This window comes from Urocampus carinirostris, chromosome 10 (assembly GCF_059441175.1).
Source record: "Urocampus carinirostris isolate Australia breed hairy pipefish chromosome 10, RoL_Ucar_1.0, whole genome shotgun sequence".
NCBI classification, from domain to species: Eukaryota; Metazoa; Chordata; class Actinopteri; order Syngnathiformes; family Syngnathidae; genus Urocampus; species Urocampus carinirostris.
Window position 1 is genome coordinate 33,559,429 of NC_142358.1, and position 24,114 is coordinate 33,583,542.

The 24,114-nt window shown below is 41.3% G+C and overlaps 1 protein-coding gene across 1 annotated transcript; it reads right to left on the reverse strand.

The window, feature by feature from the left end:
• Window positions 1–592: 592 nt before the first annotated feature.
• On the reverse strand, window positions 593–23,360 carry LOC148358804 (dapper homolog 3-like). Its single transcript, XM_088345568.1, has 4 exons — window positions 22,831–23,360; window positions 7,723–7,828; window positions 6,486–6,596; window positions 593–3,590 (listed from the first exon to the last, which is right to left on the reverse strand). The coding sequence occupies exons 1-4, from the start codon at window positions 23,065–23,067 to the stop codon at window positions 2,188–2,190; spliced, it is 1,857 nt and encodes a 618-aa protein (XP_088201694.1). The 5' UTR covers window positions 23,068–23,360; the 3' UTR covers window positions 593–2,187.
• Window positions 23,361–24,114: the final 754 nt, after the last annotated feature.

A 24,114-nucleotide genomic window follows, 5' to 3' on the forward strand; every position in this document is an offset into this window, starting at 1 on the left:
ATATAAAAAAAATATAATCAAAATGAGCTGGTGTACACAACCCTATAAAAAACATGCTGTTAAAAGGGACAGTGTGTATTATATGACCACTTGATATTGTGTGTGTTGTACAACAGAAAAGTAGCGCTTAAAGCACAAGGAAGAATATAAACTACGGCAGACACAAAGTGACCAAAAAGTACCATTCGTATTCTTGTTTATGTCATGATTACTGACGCAAAGCACCTGTGTCCGCTCATTTGGTGCCAACCGCCACGGGTTCTGATTGGCTCCCTGTCACTATTTGAACTCAGTCCTGTCAATCCCCTGCTGTCAGTCCGTCTGCGAACCTCTGTGTATACTAGGCAAGCCTTTTTCGACCCTGACTCCCACCTGTCCCGTGTTGCTTTTGTCTATCTCTGGCTACGACCCCTTTTGATCCTGAAGACGTCTACTCTCCCGTCCCGACTTACGACCCGTTTTTGATCCTGACCACGTCTGCTCTCCCGTCCTGGCTTACAAACCGTTTCTGACCCCGACCACTTTTTACTCTCCTGTCTTGGTTATCGACCTGTTTTTTCGCCTTCTCTCGCTACGGAAGATCCACTTCCGTGTTCGGATCACAATCCGAGTACGAGAGCGACTTGCTTCCCGCGCCTAACAAACACCGGATCGTGGGCGCAGCCCTTACTCTTTCCTTTAATAAAACTTGTGAGAAAAGTAACGCAATTGGGTCCTGTTTCCGTTCTGGCCCTGACAGTATTCTCATTTTTTATTACTATTTGTTTTTGTTTTCAGGTACCCGTAACAGCAAGATGCCAGACTACTCTGTGAGCTCCTTGTAGGTAAGGTTCATCTTTTGAAAGAAAAGAAAAAAGCACATTTCTCAACAGTTTTTAGAAGTGCAATTTTATATAAGTTATTGCATTTTTGCTCTTTATTTAAATCAATATTGTTGTTTTTATTTTTTAGCAAATTAGGTTTTATTTATCACTAGAAGATTCTAAGACAACACACATTGTCCCTTTTGGACAACCTAAAATTTTAGGTCGTCTTTCAACCAACGTTTTAAATTTTTGGATAATGTTTCATTTTTCACCGATTGAGTTTTTGGGCCACAAAAGTCTTACAGTGTACTGTTTCTTGTCCCGCTTATTTGCTACAATGACAAGTTAACATCAGACCTGAGCACAGCGTTTTAAATTGTCACAATTTTAGTTTCACAGGAATTAATGAAGCATGAATGAAAAGCCACAAATAGTAATTCCTTTGGACATCAGCTCCATAGCAACAATGAATCCCTCGTCAACATTCTGTCATTTGGCATATTGTTAATTATGTCACTTAGGGGACGCCATCACTTTTGATGCGGATGCTTGCCGTAATAAAACGCGACACGTCAACCTTTAATTCAGGGGTCGGAACCTTTTAGACTCAAAGAGCCATGGAAACAAAATATTTTGATTTTTTTAAAAGCCACACCATGTATTTAAGACAAAATTCAAGAAAACCACCAAACCTGCTTCCAAGACAAAAGCTAATCCTTCAGCACTTTTTATTCCACTGTGACGTTTGATGATTGGATAAGATGTCTGAAATGATAACAATGCCAGAGCCCCAGTCCCATATCAACAAAGATACCACTTAAAATTTGTATCCCTCCAAAGATTGTTGAGGCTCATTTTTGTTGCAAATGAAAAACAAGGTGTGAGCAGATTGCTTTTGTAAAGGTGTCACAAAATACTGAAAACAACTAGAACACAGATGTACAGATGCGTTATGTGTGCAAAGATCCTTACAGCTCACCAAATCAAATTGCTGTGGGTGCTTGGCTAGCGTTTTCAGGTGTTTACAGTTACTACAGTTCTATGGGTTTTCATCATTAACAGTGAACACAGATTGTTTAAAAGCCTTCCATATAAAGGATTTTTTACAGATGTACAAATCTTTACTGTGAGTGTAAATTGTCATTGAAACTTTGCCCTATATATTTTGGACCAACATTGGCTTTCCGTGTTGCTTCCGGTTTACTCACATTAAGGTTGAACAGAGAAGATTTCTATAGCCTTGATTTCATCTCTTGAGTCATGATGAGAGCTATATCTGGCTCTCGAGCTATATGTTGTCGAACCCCTGCTTTAGTTAACCCGTGGCGAATGATGCCGGTAAAGGACGAACCGATCGCCACGGTTTTGTCCGGGAACTCATTTACACTGTAGTCATGACTTTGAGGGATCCTGAGCGGAATCGTAAAATCTTCTTTTTGAGGGCATGGGAGGCTTTGATTTTGACGAAGGCCTTGGGCTGGGCGGGCGGTTCGGTGGCCGAGGCCTGTGCGGAAGGCGAGGAAGAGGAGGACGTGTTGGCCAAACGAGGCGGTAGCTGTTGGGGCCATACCAACCCGCCGCTTTCGTCTGAGTCGCTTGAGAGCGAGCTGGATGCGGGCGAGTACACTTCGCTCATGCTGGAGGAGGACTCTGCAGGGGCCGGGCCCGCGAAAACTTCCTCGCCCTGGGGTGCCCTTTGCTGAAAGTCTGGGTGCCAGCGGTGAGAAGGCTGCGGTGGTTGAGGATGATGGTGGTGTTGGTGATGATGATGGTGGTGGTGAGCGCCGTGAGCGTGACGAGATTTTCGAGGCGCCCTCTTGTGGCCTTGCTCGGTGTGGTTCTCCCCTTCATCTTGGCTGAGCTCTAGGTTGGAACACCAACGTCGGTTGGATTTTTCATGATTGTGACCCTTTGTGACTTGTCCTTGAGCCTGACCTTGGTGCCTTTCGGTAGTGCTGTACCTGCGCTCCGGCAGCACTCGCTGGTTGAGGAGACTGTTCTCCGATTGGGATCGACCAGCTTTGCCGCTCGACTTTTTAGACTTCTGTTTTTCGTTGTGGGACTTCCGTGAGTTTCTGGACTTGTGATGGTCAGGAGAGGCTTGGCGGTTTTTGGACTGCGCCGGGGTGAAGTGTCTCGGGGAGCGCATTGGGGCGTGGCCCGGGATGTATTGAGCGCTTACGAGATTGTGCTTGTGATGGATTGGAGGCTGCGGACAATGCTGGGGGGTGGAGGGTTCGCAACAAAGGTTATGCACCCCAGCATTGGGGTCCAAGAAGGGCAGAGGTGATGGAAGCCTCCCGGTCGGCGAGTGTGGCTTACACTGGGGGTAGGGCCGCATGAAATAACGCTCTTCTTCCAAGGATGGGGCCTCTCCTCCGCAGGACTCACCCTCCGGAAGGTCACAACCCTGATTAAGGTTCTTCGGGTTGGACAAAAGGTCAACTTGAGGGCTTGCGTGTTGTTCTGGAAGAGTGGGGCTTTTCCTGTGTAGGGGGGTGAGGCCGTACAGCGGATCTGGGCTGAGAGTAGTGCGAGGCTGGCATGGCCGGGGCAAAAGGGTGTGCCGCTGAACAAGATGAAGAATATAGCCCTCCACTCTTACAGCTTGCTGGTAATCCTTCTCTGCCAGCTGGTCTTGACCAGGCTCCAACATCCAGGAATCCGCCGGTGCAATTTCCTCCAGGATACCCTCCAGAGGCGGGTGGGGGGCAGAGAATGAGCGGGGCAGGTCGCTCCGGGGGGGAGTTATGTCTGAATCCCCGTTGGACATGAGGGGGTCTCCTAATGGAAGAAAAGTGAACAGAGTATTAGACGAGGAACCTTTGTTAAAAAAGCAAACAAAAAACATAAAAATTAAAGAATAAGAGACTTTCAGATTGCAGCCAAGACTCAACCACGGACTGTACTAAAATAATAAACTGTGGCTAGAGCAGACGGCAAAACCTTTTTCTTATTATTATTATCATTATACATTTTGTTTTTATTTCATCTTTCAACCATGTCTACTCTCCAAAAATTCAACAAACCTCAAGCAAAAAAAGTAATGTTAATATATATTATTGCTCTCGAGGAGGCCATAACTTAAAGTCCACTACCTGCAGCAGCAAGATGACAAACAATAATTTCAGCTTCCTGTAAGTGAGCATTATGTTATGTAAAATAAATATAGAAATTTTGACCAACAAGTATTTTAAAAAAATGCACGTTTATATTATTGTTCATGTATTTTTGCTTAATATTCAAATCAATATTGATTTAAAATAATATTCACCACTAGGAGGCAAAAAAGAATACACACGGTCCCTTTAAATATTTTTCAAAGGTTCACGTTAAAAGTAATGAGAAAAAAAACTAGGCACATGCTTTTAAAAAATTGCAAAGATGCACCGTATTTATTATAATATTTTATTTTTCTTCACTGAAGACATGTTTTTTACAACTATAATATTTACTTTCACTGACTGCACTGTTTAAGTTCATATTTTAAATATAGTTCATGATTGATTTGTAACTACAGTAATCCCTCGCTGTAACTTGGTTTACTTGTCACAGTTTTGTTACTTTACAGCTTTGCCATTGTGCATAATGTCTGCATTCTGATTGGCTAGGGCTCCTGGGTTACTATAATTTGACTGTGTAATGGAATAAATTGCTTTGAATTGTAGTCGTTTAAGTCAGAATGTGTGAGTGGAGTCGGCTGGCGGTATTTCTCCTAAAATAGTTAATAGTTTTATTTAACAAATTATTGAGCCTACAGAAAAAGGGTTATTCTTTGGTTTCCGTGTATAATAGAATATTTAATTGTATGATAATAAAATAATAAAATGTTGCTACTCCACAAATTACACCTATCACAGCTTGATTTTAGAACCTAACCTCCGAGATAAATGAGGGTTCACCGTAATTGCTCAAATTAGAACTAATGATTAGAATAAGAATAAAACGGGTTGCTCTGATGGATTCTGTGAATAGTCAGTTAAGAATATTTTCCAATTCGTTTCCAGATTTTTGATGACCTACACATTTTGTGAAATGCTACACTAACCCTAGTCAGCTATTAAAAAATAAAAATCAAAGGTGGCCTTTTTTCTGTAGCTCTTAAAAGAAAATGTTTGCTTTAAAACTTTAACTTCTATCCATCTATCTATCAGGATAAATAAACAGCACACTTATTGACAAAATCATATTCCAGTCTATCTATCTATCTTGGTCATATCCCTCGAGAGGGGTGACCGACAGTAAGACAAACACATACAAAAACAAAGAAAATAAAAAATGGAAAAAGGAGCAAAAAACACACAGAATTTTTTTTGGACCATGGCCAATCAAAATGCCCAAACACCCAAACAAGTTAGGCACCTCGGCACCCAAGTTGGTCATGCTTTTGTCCCTCCGGATGAAACGGGACACATGAAAGCGGCCATATCACTGGGGTCAGGGTGACATCTGTTCAACAGCAGGGCCTGACAGCTTTCACTGGTTTACCCCTGCCGCATCATATAATTGTCCTGCCCATCCCTTAGAACGCGTCCAAACATCTTACTATCCTTTCACAACACCTCTCCACTCATTCCTATCACCAACAAGAGCTCTAGCTTCCACTATATTTAGACCTCTTTCCTCCGGTGCACTCATGAAATGAAATGAAAATGATCTGCATTTATATAGCGCTTTACATTGTGCTTCACAATTCCCAATAGCGGCCGTGATCTGTGCAGCCATGTAAGGCGCTAACCTGCTTATTGGGGGTATTGGGGGTTCAGTGTCTTACCCAAGGACACTTCGGCATGTAACACGGACAAGCCGGGATTCGAACTGGGATCCCTTAATCCTAAAACGATCGCTCTACCTCCTGAGCTACTGCCGCCCTCATAACACCATCCATCCACGTCAGTTGCGGCCTTCCTCTTTGTCTCCTTCCATTTACTTCTGCTCTGTAGATCCTTTTCAGAATTCGCTCTTCATCCAACCTCTCCATGCTCAGTTCCACTACTACTCCAGTTCTGTCTCTAACAATTTCATTCCTCAATCTATCCAATCTTTATCTATCTATCTATCTAGCTATCTACCTTGGTCATATCCCTCAAGAGTGGTGACCGACAGCAAGACACACACATACAATAACAAAGAAAATGAAAGGGAAATAAATAGCAAAAAAAAAAAACACACAAAAAATCCAATCTTTAACATCTAAGTATAATAATAAAAATCAAAAATTAACATAATATCATACATATAAATAGAAATAATAAGAAATACACCTCTCAAAAATTCAGAAACATTAGCAATTTTGTCAATAAGTGTGCTGTTTATTTATCCCAATAGCAACTGTCAATCAAGACTTTGAATACTGATACAATTGTAATATTTTTGTCCCAAATAAGTTTTTTTTAAAAAGGATAATTTTTAACTGAGTTAATTTGTAAATTGCTGTACATAGTTTACAGAGGAATGGCAATGACCCTCCCTTTACACTATTGTTTTAAAAAAAAAAACAATAAAACAAAAACAATAACAGTTCCAGCACGACAGAGGCATGTTGTACACAAAAATGTAACAGCGCATGCATAAAGGAGAAAGGCACACCGGGTGGTTAGTTATCGACAGAAGCCATATAATGATGTCCACGTGGAACAGGAAACGCAAAAAGAGCTCCATGTGTGTTTATTTTCTTACCCACAGACTTGGGCCTTTCGATGGTGTGCGGCCAGGAAGAGACCATCTCTGCGGCCTCTGTGGAACAAGTTCTCCCTTTAGGCGACTGACCTTCACTTGACTCAAACAAACCTAGAAAGAAGTACAGCTTGTGTGAGGGAAGAGGAGCTTATTTCATGGCCATGGAAACTCAGCTTGTGCGGTGGCCGCAGAAGAAATTTGTCTAAAGAGTATCCAGCAGAAAATGTGAAAAATCCACAAAAAACAGCACATGTGAACATCTGTAAGCAGTTTTTGATCTCCCAATAAAAGCAGCACTTTATACACCTTTTCACCTGTAAATAGTGAGATACAGTATACTGTATACTGAATGTTTAAACCAAACATTGAAAATTGAGTTGCATAAGTATGAAAAGAAACAATGCACATCTTTCAAAAGCGGACCACCTGGGGATTAAAAATAATAACAATAACAACAATTATTGTAGATAAGCTACCACATTTTTACTATGGGCTGACAGATAATAAAATACCCTAATAGATAATTCTGAACATTTTCAGTAATCTTATACAGGTAAAATGTAACCAATTAAATAGTATATATATATATATATATATATATATATATATATATATATATATATATATATATATATATTAACTAACACATTTGTCACACCAGATCATTAAGCTCATTTTAATTGTATCTATAAATGTATTCAGAAATAAACCTTAAAATATGGTAAAACAAGAATAATAATAGTTAAATAAGCAAAAATATTTGCCAACAGTGTTCTGACTTTCTTTCTGCTGCAAATAAAACGTTTTTCCTCAAAATAAAGGTAATTTTCTATTCTTAGAATTTCCAATTACGGGTTGCTGATACTAAGTACTAACTTGCCGATTCCTGACATCAACTTTCAAGGGGTTCTGTTTAAAGTTTGTGTGAAATTACACTACATTACGATATATTTAACATTTTTGAAGCCCTTAACTATGACAGTATATTGTAAAAATAAGAGTTATATAAATACTATAATATAGAGCAGAAGAATATGGCTGGGTTGAAAAATCATTTAAACATAATAATAATCATTTTGTAAAATCTAGATTTTTTTGGGAGAACTTAATTTTGTACAAGTCCATTTTCAAACGAGGATCAATATAATTAATTATATGCACATGCACAGTATGAAGAATATACCAACATTAGCATATTAGGCTTCTGTAACGCACACCAGAAAAAGCAGACTTTCACCTATGTCTCCTTGAGGACCGTCAAGAAGTTCCGTGTCGATACGCAGTTCTCCCACTTGCTGCTCCAGCGCTTGGACCAGACCCCATGGCGAACTCTGAAGAGCACTCTGCAACACAAACACACTCTTTGTTGTTTGTGGGACGTCAAAAGATGGTGGCAGACCACATGTGGAGACCACCATCACCCTCAAAGAAGATTAATGCAACTAATAAGTCATAACAACATTTTTCTGTTGTGTTTAGTCACAAGATGAGATCAGTGAAGTGTAGCATGTTTCGCGCTTCAGTGAACTTTGCAAAGCAAGCACACTTATAGTACACAGGAGGCAGTTAGATGGAACGTGAATTATTGAAGTACATGTGAAAATGGACGCACCGGAGTGGGTCTAACATGGTAAGAACATGTGACACAGCAAACTGTCACGGATGATAACACACACAACGCCTGTTCCTGCACTAATTTTGTAGGAATTTGTAGGAAAAATATTAGGATATAGGAGATTTCCCATTCTTATCTACCTTAAATGTTGCACAGTTAAAGAAACAGAGAGTATTATTTGACCATGAGATGTCGCTGTAGTGTGTAATGCTACCGGAAGCCAGTGCTAAAAAGCACAAGGAACAATACAAACTGCGTTGACTCAAAGTGACCAAAACCAACATTTTCTACCCATTTTTTTGCCTATCCTTTCAAAATGTTTTGGATTTTTGAAGGTACCTTTAGCAGCAAGACGGCGGACAGTTATATCAGGTCCCTCTGGGTGAGCCTGATGTTATGTACTGATGAAATAAATAAAAAGTACTTGCCTTATGAGTATTTTTTAATATATATATATTTCCTTTATTTTTGCTTTTTTATATAGATATATATATTGCTTTTCGTGAGACAGGGGGGGGGGGTGCTAAATAATGCACGCTGCCCCTTTAAAAAAAAAATCACTGTACATAATAAAAATACATTAAGATTGCAACACTCTAACAGACCAGAAAGGGACACAGGACCCAATGGCGCTCGTTTTCTCAGTTTTTATTACTAAAGAGTGAGAGTAGGGCTTTCTTCCACAATCCGATGGCTGACGGACAAGAGGAGCGGGCGATGCGGAAGTGGCACTTCCGTGTCTAGCGAGGAGGATCGAAGACAGGCGGGAATTACAAGTCGCTGGCTGGGACTGGAGAGCAAAGGCGGTGTCAAGTTCGGAAACGTGGTCGGCAACAGGAGGCAGGCAGGTAACGGGGCAAAACCGATAGGGTAACGGGCAGGCAGAACGGGGCAAAGTCAGGTCCGGAAACAGGTTAAGCAACAAAGATCAGGCAGAGAAAAGCAGGGCGGGAACAGAGCCGGACGTAAGGGCTTACTGAGCTGGTGGCAACAATTCGCATAACGATCTGGGGGTTTAAAAAGAGTGCATCAGCCAATCAGATGTCCAGGCTGTTGGCGCCAATTAAGCAGTCGCAGGTGCTGTGAATCGGTAATCATGACAAACACCGTGGACAAGTCCAACTTGACAAAATCCAACTCCACGCACGAGATGATAAATACTAAGCACAATAGGTGTAAAGAATGTCTCTGCAATCATCCATTATTTTAGTCTATAGTGGAAACAAAGATGGATAATAGTAATAATTTATGTGTTGGGGTAGCAGTTACGTCACAATAACAGGATGGACAACAAATTTAAGCACACGTGTTAATTATTAAGTAAACATAAGCCCCTGTCCTAGGTATAAAAGCAAAAACAAAAATATTTACTACGCTAGTATAAATTCAATATAAAATATCAATAGTGACTCGTGAAATTTACTTTTTAGTTTCATATTTAAATAAAAAAAACTCCCTAATGTTTTTGTCAGTTTTCCAGTCATTGTAGATTGTAGATAAACTGCTTGATTAGTATTCCAGGAGAAGGGCAGAGTGGATAGGCTTAAACACTATCGAATGTCTGTCCATGCACACCACTCAGTATAACTACTTGTTAGCAATGTCAAATAAACTGTGTTAAACCTTTTTTATAGTTGTGGAAATATCATTTAAAAACTGTCCATTATCAAAGCATTCACTACGGCTCTGGATTGACCCAGGAATGTCTCCGTACGATTTGCCCGTGGATTAAAAAATTCCCACCCTGACCTTAGATCAACCCTAGCCTTCTTTACAAAAAATCCCCCCTCCCCAAAAAAATTCTCAGTGATCACAAAAAACAGAAGGCATTTGTTTAGATTTTGGTGGGCTTACTTGGGTAACTCGTTGTGTGCTAGTCCCTCCCCCCTCATTACACAGTGTTTTCATATGCCAGTCAGACAACGGTTACAGTGTCCACTAGGATGAAAATCTATCCATTTATCTATCCATCCATCCAACGTTTTATTGATCTATCGTTCTATATATCGCTCTACCAATCAATCGATCTATCAATCCATCTATCCTTAGATAGGTAACTATCTATACCATGGTTCTCCAACCTTTTTGTCACTTATTGGTGCAAAGGGCCCCCAGTTGGATCTGCATCTCTCAAATAACTACTTTTCGTGTTGCTGCTATGTTATTACCAGGTTGATTATTGGAAGTAGGGTTAAATAGACTCAGTCAATCGCTAAAAGAATAATTTTACTAGAATATTACAATGATCTAACACTGGTGAGCTATTTTTAGAACAGGTCCGCGGGCACCTCAGTTGTACCCAACTAGTGATACCCCTGATCCAAACAGTAGATAGTAGATAGTAATTGACAGATAATTACAAACCACAAACCCTATAACAAACTTTTTGGAAAACTAATCAAGCAATCCAAGCCGTGTTTTACTGCTAACCTGCAACAACACACAGAAGTTTTATTTTTCCAGCAACAATGTCCCTCCTCAGACCTCTGCACCCATGTGATTCGACATAAGTGAATAAAGGTTGTGCAACGTCAGCATCATCTGGAATCACGATGGTATTCCTGTCTCATAATGTGAAAGCGTAAACGGACGTTCACTTCTTTTGTCTAAAGCAGACCCGCGATGTAAACACCGCTTAGGGTCAATTGACCCACGCTAACCTCAGCTTCCCCAATAGCCTTGTCACCCCCCACAAACACTGTCATTGCTTTTGTCTCAACAAGGACGCGTATTGTCTCGGTCCAAACAAAGCTGTACGCATCCCTCTATCAATATGTTTCTGTGTGCTAGGGACCTGAAGACAGACGGCGAAAGAGGGACGGGGGTGTGGTTTTGCAATGAAAAGCATTTGAAATCAATGAATCAATATTGCAGTTTCACACCATTGATTGTGTTCCTTAACACTGCTACCAATTTTGTGTGTTAAAAGCAGGCTTATGCTTCACACTGTTTGAAATAGTGCTCCTGCAACAAATTTCACGTAAAGGGCTTTTAGCATGCCACCGTGCGATGGTTCTCCATTATTGATGCTCTCCCACCGCTTTCATCACACTGTTTGCATTCTATTATTACACTTTTACGGCATCCTCAGCACTAAGATGTTGGGGGATGGGGACGAAAGCATGACAACCAGTCAAACTGTCTCACCTCACAATAAAGCATCCACATACTGTATTGTGACCTCAGTGACCAATCCACGACAACATTGACACTAATTTATCTTCGTGTCAATGATGAGGGTTGGGAAAAGGGTGAAAGTAATATTAGGATAGTACCATAGAAACAAAAAACACTGCTTGTGCTGAGTGAGGCTGAGATCATAAACCAGCTAGCGGTTCATCACCAGGACATAAACATCTACGGAATGGACCAATGAGACAGACACACTCCTGGGTCCTCTATAATTAAATCAGACAAGGCTGTGGGAGGCCACGCACTAACACACCCATAGAGGTGGAAGGGCAGTTTCTGGAGTGGACCAGGCAGACTTGTCCATGCAATGAAAAACAGGGTGGAATTATAGTCTCTAAAAATGTATGTAAAATTTGGCCAACCATAAAAGATAAAACTTCTTTGGAAACATAATGCATTCCAGATCCTTTTTTGATCATGCACTAAAATGCTTCAACACCGGAGTCCAGGTTGGCAACATGTGATCGACACATTTGTATTTACGTGTCTGGTAAAAGGTGCAACAACGGACTGCAATCAATTTTAAAATTAATCACCAGGTATTTTCATGAGATTACCTGTTTATTTAAACTTTGGGTTCCAAATTTGTCCCAACAGTTACAGGAAAGTTGTCATGATGACTGATTAGTATCACCTGTGCCCGCTCGTTTGACGCCAGCCGCTGCGGGCTAACTGATTGGTTCCCTGTCCTTTTTAAGCTCAGCCCTTTCACTCGCCTGTTGTCAGTCCGTCAGCGAATCTCTGTTTCTACAAGGCAAGCACTTTGACTCTGACTCCCGTCGGTCCCGCTTTTGCACCTGTTTTTCACCCGTCTGTCCCTGACTTCCCCGTTTGTCTCCGGCTACAACCTGTTTTTTGACCCCGACCACGTTTGCTCTCCCGTCCCGGCTTATGACCTGTTTTTGATCCCGACCACGTTTATGCGCTCCTGTCCCGGCTATCGACCTGTTTTTTCCGTCCTTGACACCGCCATCTCCCACTCCGGAAGAACCACTTCCCGCGTCCAGCGAATACTGGGTAGCGGGCACTGCCATTCCTCTTTCCCTCAATGAACTTGTGGTTAACATTGTGCATCTTGGTCCTAATTCTGTTCTGGTCGTGACAAAAGTTACCATTTGTTTCATTTTAAATGACAAAACACTGATTGTTTATATTGTGTGTTGAATCAAAATCAAACATTTTGCCGATCTTCTCCCAACTTCAAAAGCCAGAATTGGGCAAGGTTCACGGTTTTAGAAATTGTGCAATTATTGGCCAGCCCACACGGCGGTTGGATGGTTAGCACGCAGCCCCACGGTGCAGAGGTTCAGGGTTCAAGTCCAGCTGCCGTAGCCTCTCCGTGTGGAGTTTGCATGTTCATCCCATACCTGCGTGGGTTTCTTCCGGGCACTCCGGTCTCCTCCCACATTCCAGATTCATGCATGTCAGGTTTACTCGCCTGTCCAAATTGTCCCTAGGTGTGAATGAGACAGTGAAAGGGTGTCTGTCTCTGTGTGCCCTGCGACTAGCTGGCAGCAGGTTCAGGGTGTCCCCTGCCCACTGCCCGAATATAGCTGGGATGGGCTCCAGCACCCCTGCGACCCTACTGAGGATAAGTGGTGCAGATAATGGATGCATGGCCAGCTCAAACATGCAAGTACAAATTTTTACAAATTGTTAATCAATTATTGACCATTTTGTTGGTATCAAAAAACAAGTTTAGATTTGATGAGACATCACCAATTACCTTTATTTTGTAAAGTAATTGTGTTTTTTCCCCTTTTATTCTTTTTTAAATATAGAACACCTGCAAAAGAGGCTGCATTAGGTACCAGTTTGATAATTTTGCTATTATTATTATGATTTTTGTTTTAAATATTATAACGATTTTACATCATTGTCTCTATCGTTCTGCTGCTCTTTGATATCCACACCCTTAAGAGCGGATCTGCTTTTGTAAGATAGGAGATCTAATAAAAACGGCTCAGGCGAGGGCTTTAAGAACAGATTGGAATATCTTATCCAAACACTCACTCTCCTGTTCTCTTTGCAAGTTTTAAATGCATAGATTTCTTCCCATCTTATTTTGAGTGTCTACTAAATTGACTTATCAACAATGATGGACAACTTTATAAACTTCTAGGCATGAAAAGAACTAAACAAATAAAATCGACGTTCTTAATCTGGTAAGAAAACAGGTCAACTCAAAACGGTGCACAAAAAGCTACTCGAGGCACAGACAGGATGGAGACAACATCAGATCCCAATTTCAAGATCCAAGACAAATAGAAGCCATGCTTGAACTATGAGAGAAGTTGGATGCTCGCCACGCTAGCTGGACTTGAGGCACGTGACGTGGCAAAAAGATGCGCCTGGTTGGATGTTGTTGATGATGCATGAGATGCTGCATTCCGCTTCTAAATGTAAACACAACATGTTTGTACGTCGCTTAGCAACATGGCCGCAAATTCCCGACTGCCTAGCAGTCCCTTGCTAGTATGTTCAAACGTGACCCTTATTGCGCTCGTTTTTCACTGCAGGTTAAGACTTATTTCTTTAAACACACATCCTTGGATTGAATTACTCAATCGTGTGGACAAAACTTCTGTGAATGTTGTTCGCTAGCATGCTACAGACAGCTGCTAATCAAAGACACGAGGGAGGTCATGGGAGGTTGTAAAGTGCCAAAATGCTCTCCTGTAAGTGACATATGTGACAGCTCGACAAACGTGGGCAAATATGAGTGCAATGTGATGACTTGGCTTTTTGTGCACTTTCCTCGGGCTCAATTTAAGTAGCAAACAACACACCAATCCCCTTAGACAGAATGAATAATGTCCTCTTATCTTATCAAGAAAGAAAAAGAAAGAAAAAAAAAACAGAGTTGTCTCCTGTGCAAGAAGAAATGCAATTTATCTAGTACAGAGCTAGGCAAACTATTGACCACTTACAGCCACGTATGCCCGTCAGCCTTTTTAATCCAGCAAGCCAAACAAAAATGGTATAAAAATGATATGATATCATCATAATAATAACATGAGTGCATAACTCACTGTTTTTTGGGCCAAATTGAGATTTTTGCCTTTATCAGCTTCCCATAGAAACCTCCACTTTCTGTACATAGTGCCCAAGTCTGTCAACCAATCATATTGGAAATAACAAAACAAACACCATTTATGCTTAACTCATGAACTTGACTTATCTAGTCTAGTAGTGATTCCAAGAGCCAAAAATAAATCTGCATGTTCGAGAGCGATCTCCATTCGGACCTTGATGCTAAAGACAGATCTGCCCTCTAAGATATGACCTGCAACCTCAGTGCAAGTGTTTGAAACTTCTCTCAAGACACACTTATATTCTATAGCTTATGAGTGTTGTTGACCTAATACTCTTGTTTTCTTGTCCTTGAGTGAGAAAGATGACCCTAACAGTTGCAAGATGCATGCATTCTGAGCCATTGTCCCAGCACTCGGGCCTGATATACGCCATCGTATAGAACCTGCTACATAGCTCAATATTTTCGGGCAAGAAGCTGTCAACTGGACATTCTCTTATTACCTATACTTTATGTTGATCATGTCCGTGTATTGTCTGTTGATGCCCTTGCAACATCTATATAATATAAACATCAAGCGCTAATTATGCACAGTTCAGCTTTTAATCCGTAAACTCTTACATTGTTTGAGATGTTCAATTGTGTCCCGCATAAAATTATTCTTTTTCTTATATTTAATTACAAGTTCGTTCTTGCCAAAAAGAACACTGTTGTTGAGTATCCGGGTGGTCTCAGTTATCAGCAGCCTGATATTTTGTCCTTTAGGTGGCTGCAGATCGGTACTTTTTACAATGACATGATGAGTAAAAAGTGGGCATGACAAATGTTTGGAACTCATTTTGTTTGTATATAATTCACGGCAGTGGTTAGCGCGTGTGCGGCACAGTCCTGAGGTCGTGGGTTCAAATCCAGCTACCGTGTGGGTTCAAATCCAGCTACCAGCCTTACTGTGCGGAGTTTGTATGTTCTCCCAGTGCTTGCGTGGGTTTCCTCCAGGCACTCGGGTTTCCTCCCACATTCCAAAGACATGCATTTCAGGTGGATTGGCCGGTCCAAATTGTCCCTATGTGTGAATGAGCGAGTGAATTGTCTGTCCCTGTGTGCCCTGCAATTTTTTTAATGCAACATCCATTTCAGCCTGGTCATCCTGGAAGGGGGATTACCTCATGTGCGGTCCCTTTAGAAAGGTTAATTATTTCCTCATGTTGAGGATTTTGAGTTTTTCCTTGCCCTCATGTAAGTTTTAGATCAGGGGATGGTGTAACAATAGTCTGTAGTTTTCAATAGTCTGTGGTCTGTGCAGCTATTTGAGACTCCCTGTGATTAAAGGATATACAAATAAACATGACTTGACATGATATGACTATTCATCAATTTTAGTGTACCCTTTTAGCAAATCAGTGCAACATATTATGACTTCATTTATCGAGAATCCTTAAGGGGATGTTTCATTTTCAGTTTTCAGCCAAGCGTTTTACATTAATGATATTTGCTTTCCGCCTGAAATGTCCCTAAAATACCAATTGTCACCACACAAAGATGAAAGCAACCCCTCTCCCATAGAAAGCAGGCGATCCATTCCTTATAAAGACATAAATTTTACTGCATCTGCACCAATACCTTATAAGGTTATGTGTGAGAGAGCATTGACTAATGAAACAAACGATTGCTATTCGGGCTGATGTCCGTTGCTCCCAGACTGGAGCGACCAAGCGTCTGCGTGACAATAACAGTGAGTAAGACGGGATGTCAACTCTCCATGCTTCACCAGCTGCTGTCTGCCATCACAACCCTGTCAACACCTCACGCTGTCCACCAGCAGCAGCGTTTGGCCTCATCCCAAGGGGGTGTACAAACATACAGCATGCCCCTCGTCACCCCCCTAAAAATGCAAAGAGCTTGGTCCCTACACCCACAATCCTACTGTCATCTATTCCATAGGGACGTTCCTCGAGAGAGAACTCGCACACTCCAGTGGGCATAATAGTTAATAGACATCGATCTACATATGTTGGCTGAAAAATGAAAACAGGAAATACCCCCGCCTCCGCCCCAGCCACTTTGTCCTTCAACCCCCTGCCTCTGTCCCTCCTGGGAGAAAGGCATGTGTCGCCTGCAGAGACCTTGATGATGAAGACAAGTATTTGACTTGGCTAAGTAGGGTTGAAGGGTGGGGCATCCCTTGTTACATATACATATGAATATATAAGAGGAGATCTGGTCAAATTACATTTATTTGTATAGCCCTAAATCACAAAATGTCTCAACGGACTGCACAGGTTACAATCACACGATCTCCTGATCTTTAACCAACAGGCAGGGAAGGAAAAACTCAAAAACCACAGCATTCATAGAAGAACCTCGAGTCTAATGACATGGGAGCAGTGTTACTGAAAAAAAGTAATTGAGTAATTGAGAGTCAGGAAATAAACACTTTGCTGAGACACTCCATATCAATGTTATCTTTTGTCTTGAAACCACTCAGACTTCATTCTGCAGTTCTTTGTAATATTAAGACATTTTCTTTTTTTTTCCACGCACAAATTTTACAATCATTTTAAAATAATATGACCAAAAATCAGCTCACTTTTAACATAAATTCTGTACTCACGTTTGTTTTATTGATTTTGTTGTTCCAGAATAAGCCACACCCCCTCCCCCTCACTGCCTACTACTCCCTTCTGATGACACACAACTGAAAATACTGATTTCAGTTGAAAATACAGCTTTGATGTGATGTGAGTATATACGGTAGTGAAAATACAAGAATATCAGTAGGGAGAATTTATGTACCTGTATTGGCCAACTTGCACTGGCTCCCAGTCCACTTAAGATGTGACTTTAAGGTTCTCTTATTAACATATAAATGTTTGCATGGGCTTGCACCCTCTTATCTCTCTGATTTGATTTCCCCCTATGTTCCTGCACGGAGTCTGCGCTCGGAAAATGCCGGTCTACTTGTGATTCCGAGAGCCAAGAAGTCTGCGGGCTCGAGAGCGTTCTCCATCCGGGCCCCGGTGTTGTGGAATGCCCTGCCTCTGGAGATAAGATCTGCAACCTCAACGGAAGTTTTTAAATTGAGGCTTAAGACACACTTCTATTCCAAAGCATATGATTGATGCCCACCTCGTATTCTGTTTTGTCCTGTCTTTTTCTGAGGCCTGCCTGGCTGATACGAAGGAGAAGGATGATTTGGGATGGGTCAGCGGACCGGGGTCTGACCTGCAGCATGTCAACCCCTGCATTTACCAGCTGGCGTCGTCGTTGATGTCATGCTCTTTCCGGACATTTTCAACATCTTACCTAGTGTTTACTATTCTGTGTACAGTAATGCTAATTGTAATTCACCCTGTTCAATCCTGGAAGGGGGATTACCACATGTGAGGTCCTTTCTCAAGGTTTCTCTTTTCTCCTCACACTGAGGTTTTTGAGTTTTTCCTTGCTCGCATGCTGGTTTGCTAGTTTAAGATCAGGTAATTGTGTAATTTTGTAACTGTAATCCTGTGCAGTCCTTTGAGACATTTTTGTGATTAAGGGCTATATAAATACATTTGACTTGACTTGACTTGACATGTACCCTCACTCTGTGCTTGATGCAGCATGACTGTGACTGTATTCAGTATTATTTTGTCGGAGGATATAAACACGTCCACCTATCAGGATTTTTGTAATCAGCATTGTTGAGAGTTTTATATTACTTTGTAGCTTGAGAAGCATAGTGAGAGAACCAAATACATTATATTTGATGATCTGCTTTTAAAAAGGAGAGTAATGACGCACCATGTTGTAACAACGATTAAGTTCCATGATGTAATCGATAATGCATTACAGTACCGGTTACAGAGAAAAGTAATTGCGTTTCATCAATAAGTTCCTTTGTAACGCATTACTCTTGTCTCAACACTGAATAAAAAACATGACCACTCGGAATCTGGACAAGTTTTTTGTGGTTGTCAGGTAAAAAAACAAAACTCCTGAGAACATCATATGATGAGTTAAATTGAAAGAGAAATAGTTGTATTAGTTGTTTTACGGTTTTAGAAACATTTTTACAAAACAATTTGCGTTCAATTTGAACTGGCCAATTAACCTGACATGCATGTTTTTGGAATGTGGTAGGAAACCGAGTGCTCGGAGAAAACCAGCACAAGCAAGGGGAGAATATGCAAAATCCGCTGTGGAAGGCTGGTAGCTGGATTTGATCCCATGACCTCAGAACTATTCTGCAGACGCGCTAACCACTCAGCCGCCGTGCCACCCATCTTAATTGTCATTTTTACCAATTACTGATACTAGTACAGACCATTTCTAAATAATATTTTAGTATTTTACTGTATCATTATTCTCTAACATTCTTTTAAATGGTTAAATTCTCCGATGTTTTTTTGTCTTTTTATTTGAGCAGGGCACGAAAAAAAATTATTCAATATTGCACAAAAAAAGCAGTACAATGATGTACAAACATGTGGCCAATGGAAACTATTAATCCCCCCCCCCCTATTTCTGTTTTTACTTGCAGGAAAGACATATTTAACATCAAAATCTTAAAATGAGTCTATTAACGTGGGCTGTACTCTCAAAACAACAGATGAGTATTATGTGTCCCTGGCAAATTTTCTGCGTTCCTACAACCGCCAACATCCTTTTGAGGTTTGTGGAGATTTGGAGGGCCCCCAAAGTGACAGGGGCCAAAATTGAAGGGTGCGAGGTATACTTGTGAATACATATACTAGTTTTTCCTTTTTTTTTTTGTTCATTTATCCAACAGTCAGCTTCCCCCACCCACCCTCTTTAGGGTGGACCAATTGTCATATCACTTTGGCACAAAATAACCCAATTTGGATAAAAAATAAAATGAAAAAAAAAAAAAGTCAGATCCAGAGCTTTCTTGTTTCCTTTTCTTCACACAATAAAAAGAATAGTCTTTTGAATTTTTCAAAAAAGTGACCCAATTTTTGAATTGTTTCAAAAAATACATTACTATTTTTTGTTATTTCTCTATGATATACATCCATTCATCATCTGCGCCGCTTATCCTCAGTAGGGTCGCGGGGGTGCTGGAGCCCATCCCAGCTGTCTTCGGGCAGTGGGCATGGGACACCCTGAACTGGTTGCTAGCCAGTTGCGGGGCACACAGAGACAGACAACTCACTCGCTTATTCACACCTAGGGAAAATTTAGACCGGCCAATTTACATGACATGCATGTTTTTGGAATGTGGGAGGAAACCGGAGTGCTTGGAGGAAACCTACGCAAGCACAAAGAGAACATGCAAACTCTGCAAAGTAAGGCTATGAGCTGGTTTTGATCCCAAGACCTCAGAACTGTGTCGCAGACGCACTAACCACTCAGGCGCCGTGCTGCTCCTTGAAATTATATACTGTTATAAATTATTATACATCACATAAGAATATATTTTTTGTTATTCAAACCAAATGACCAATTTATCCTTTTCTAGGAAGCCCAATTTTATTTTTGGAATTCAAAACAACCCAGGAAGTCAGATAAAATCAACGCAAATAATGGATTAATCCACTCAATCACTAAAATTTGTATTTTTCTTCTTCACTCATCTGTTTTTATAGTAAACAGTACGAGGATGGTTTGGAATTTAAAAAGTAAAAAAGTATATTATTTCAAAAAGGAAAAAAAAGTAATGCTTTTAAAAAAATACTTATTTGTTTCCCTGTTGTGTTAAAAAAAAAAACGTGTCTAATTTGATTTGGTTTCGTTCATGATCAAAATTAGCCCTTAATCAAAATGTTTAATTTTACATATCCTGACGTTCATATACTAAAATAAATCTCTAAAATTCTTTCTCTGAGGAACAATAGTTTTTTTTTCATCTTCCTGAAACAAAAAATCATTTTCTGACTCCCAAAAATGGACAATGGGCTGGAAATGGCCCCTCCTGAGCTGCAGTTTGAACACTTGTACCACAAAGTATGAAGACTGATAATTTCCCATTCAAGCACTCGAATAATATTACAACCATTTTTAAAAACTTGTATTTGCATCGACGCAGGTCATCAAGGGATCCAAGAACCTAGATCCGTTATACACAAATAATTTACTGAAAAATATGCCTGGCTGCCATCAATATCAGTCACTTTCGGTCTCCACCAGTTATTTGCCCTGTGACGGATCGGTGACCAATCCAGGGTGTCACCTGCCTTTTTTCGGATGCCACCTGAGTCTCCAACTGCCCTCGACCCAGAACAGGATGAGAGGCGTCAGTGGTGCTCAGGTGGACTTTACGATATAAGCGATCACTTCAAGGGCCACCGTCCTCTCAGCTGGCATCATTAGTATTCTGGTCCACATGCATCTATTGTTAGGGCCCGCGTCAAGGGGGAGGAGGTGTGCGGATGGGGCTGTTGATTTAATTTCTCATTCACCCTAATTCATTTCATTAATGGTCTTTTTGTTTCATGGTTCATGAACAGTTGGCTGGCCCCTATCAGAAACAATAACAATGAATGTAACTCTTCCCACAGCATTTTATGAATACTGTACATAAGTGGTCGGCAACCTTAATCTGTACCACTGACCGTTTTTATATATTATATTCTTGGGGCCTGGCCCAATAAGAACCTTAGAAATCATCCATCCATTATCAGCACCGCTTCTCCTCAATAGGGACGCGGGGGTGCTGGAGCCCATCCCAGCCATCTACAGGCAGTGGGCAGGGGACACCCTGAACTGGTTTCCAGCTAATTGCAAGGAACACAGTGACAGACTCATTCCCACCTAGGGGACAATTTGGACCGACCAATTAACCTGACATGCATGTTTTTGGAATGTGGGAGGAAACCGGAGTGCCTGAAGGAAACCCACGCAAGCACGGGGAGAACATGCAAACTCCACACAGTAAAGTTCGATCTTATGACCTTAGAACTGTGCCACACTCGCGCTAACCACTGCGCCGCCGTGCTGCCCACGTAAGTACTTTTGTGAGTAATAATAAGCCAAAATCCATTGTGTACACACAAGACCAGTGATTCTGAACTAATGGGTCAGGACCCAAAAGTGGGCCGCGGGCCTATGCCTTGGCAAAATAATGCTAAGGAAAGCAAAAATAACATTGGTCATTTAAACTCCTTAACGGTATATCGCAATAATTCCCTGCAAATGAGAGTGAAGACCCAACATTTATAACCACAGAAAACAACCAATAAAGTTTTTTACACATGTTGAGCATGTTTAATTGCAAATACAGCAGAGAATGCATGAAATATGGATATTATTATATTGAAGACAAAGTGAAGCGTTTTGGATTTCATTATAAAATGTAGCTAATTAGGCATTAAATGGAATATTGTCATTGTACTTTGTCTTTTTTATGTGAATATATTCTTCTATCCCTGGTTTGAACTACTAAATCCTTTAATTCAATACATTTGGGGTGACGGATTGTTTTAGGGTGGGATGGGGGCTCCTGATGTCAGACCAGTTGAGAACCACAGCACTTGACCACTGGGGAAGTATATGACATTAGAAAATGAATTTGATCTTAAGTCATCATCACACTATTTTTACTCACAGTACTACATTGCACTATGTTGTATTGGCTCAACTCCTGCCCATAATGCTCCATTACAACATTGTACGTGGCATTGTGAGTAAAAGTAGTGTGATGAGATCAAATAAGATGCCTTATTCTTCGTCATCTATAATTCTAGAAGCCAGGTGGTCATTATTTGGCGCCCTCACTGCCGTGATGCAGGTTCGATTCCCGTTGCATACAATGCAGAACAAAAGAGGTCAGTGATATACCACTGTAAAACACTTGTATATTGTTCACTCAAACTTTAAGATTTTTTTGGGTTAAAATACTGTGGGTATTCACGAATTAACACCCTACAGGCAAAATATAAGGCTTTTTTTCCCTCTATGCGGCCCGGAACCAAATGACTCACGCCCTGGTACCGGTCTGTAGCCCGTGATTGCCGACCACTACTGTACATGCTCAGTGGTGCATAAAAGTTGGCGGAAAAAAAATATAATCCTCACCCCTGCTGTTAAACTCGTGTCTCCCACTTTTAAATCTTGTTAATCCACTTGGAACACCCCATCAATTCTGACATAAAGACATGGTCCACAAGCGAACAACTGAAACCCAGTCATGTCTTTATGATGTGGAGAAAGCCGCAATAAGAGCTCGCTTGTAAAAGCAATAAAAGGCACAAAAGTGTATGATGGGGGGGAACAATGGGCCATTAAATAGTCGGCCTGGGCTCCAAACGGCGGCTGCTCCACCCCCTGATCTGCTCGCCCACAGGCATAAACCTCCAGACCCAGCGAACAGAGAGCCTATTAATCAAGTTGAGTAACTTTTTTCCTCCACCCCTCTCAGAAATGTCTCATTCTGCACCAAAGGCAAAAGTAAAAGTCAAAAAGAGGATAATTGAAGTAGGAAAAAGAGAGATGGAGCATTTTTGGGACTCCTGAGAATCCAAACAGAGCAAAAACACATGAATACAATACATACTCAAAGTTCTTACCAGCTGGCGCCTCAGTGTCAGGTTCTCTTGGCCCCAACAGCTGAACCAGGACGCGTCCCCTGCAGTAGGGAGCTCATGCGCTGGTCGAGGGTCCCCCAACGCAAGGGCCCCTAGAACAAGCCCCTCCTGACGCTGCTTGCGCAGCTCCAGCTCGCACAAGCCAGCCAAACTGGCTTCCAAGCGCTCCTTAGTCCGGCTGCGCTCCACCGCAACCGGGAACGAGAAGGCGCGCTGCATAGTTCAACTTCTCCAAAACAATTGCAAGTAATAAATCCCCTGCAAAAAGAATTATTCCTTCACTTGTCCATTCTCCGGGAGAGCGCATGGAAGCAGCATGCTTCCCCTCATCTTCTATGCGCGATACATTTTCTATTTTTGCAGCTGTCAAACGCGGCCGCGGAGCCCCGCCCCTTTTGCTTCACCACATCCACGCAGGGTCCCATCTGGATCCGGATTGGTTCGCGAGAGACGGATGGAGGGGGTGTCTGCAAGCCTAGGCCGTCCCCCTCCCCCCTTGATTCATTCCAGACTCTGCGACCTCGCCCATCTCCTCGTCCCCCCTAATGGGGAGAGAGTGGAATACTTGAGGGGGAGGGCTTCTCTCGCTCTCCCTTTCCCTCTCTCTCTCTCTCTTATTTGCTAATCACAAATTTCAAAACATAACACAAAAGATATAAAATGTCAGAAAATATTCCATGCTTCTTGCATAAAATCTATACATTGCATGGGTATATTCCAATTTTTTCCCCGAAACAATGCATTCTGAAGAAGCAATGTCTGCAGTGGAGGGCTGCTAGCACAAAAAACATCTTAATGATGTGATTTTGATTACATTTTGGCAATGGATACTTGTTAAATAATTCCAATCTTTTTTTTTCACCTGGTTGTGCTTCTTCCAGATGTGTGCTTTTTTAAAAATAATTTCATTACATTTCAGCCAATACTTGTTGCCACGCTCAAATAACTAGACAGAGGCCTTCAAAAATATTTCTGCAGGCCCTGTAGCAGAATACCAGTGACGATTTAGCCCAGGGGTGTCAAATTCATTTTAACTCAGGGGCCACACGATAGAACAAACATTCTGTCAGTGGTTGGACTAGTAGATTAAAGAGAAAGAAAAGAGATAAAGAAATAAGAGAAAGATAGAGGGCAGGTCAAAGAAAGAAAAAGAGAGTGAGGGAGAGCGCGTGAGAAACAAAAGATAAAAAGTTGTGAGAGAGGGAGAAAATAAAGGGAGAGGAAAAAAGAAATCCAAAGAGAAACAGAAAGACAGAAGGAGAGAAA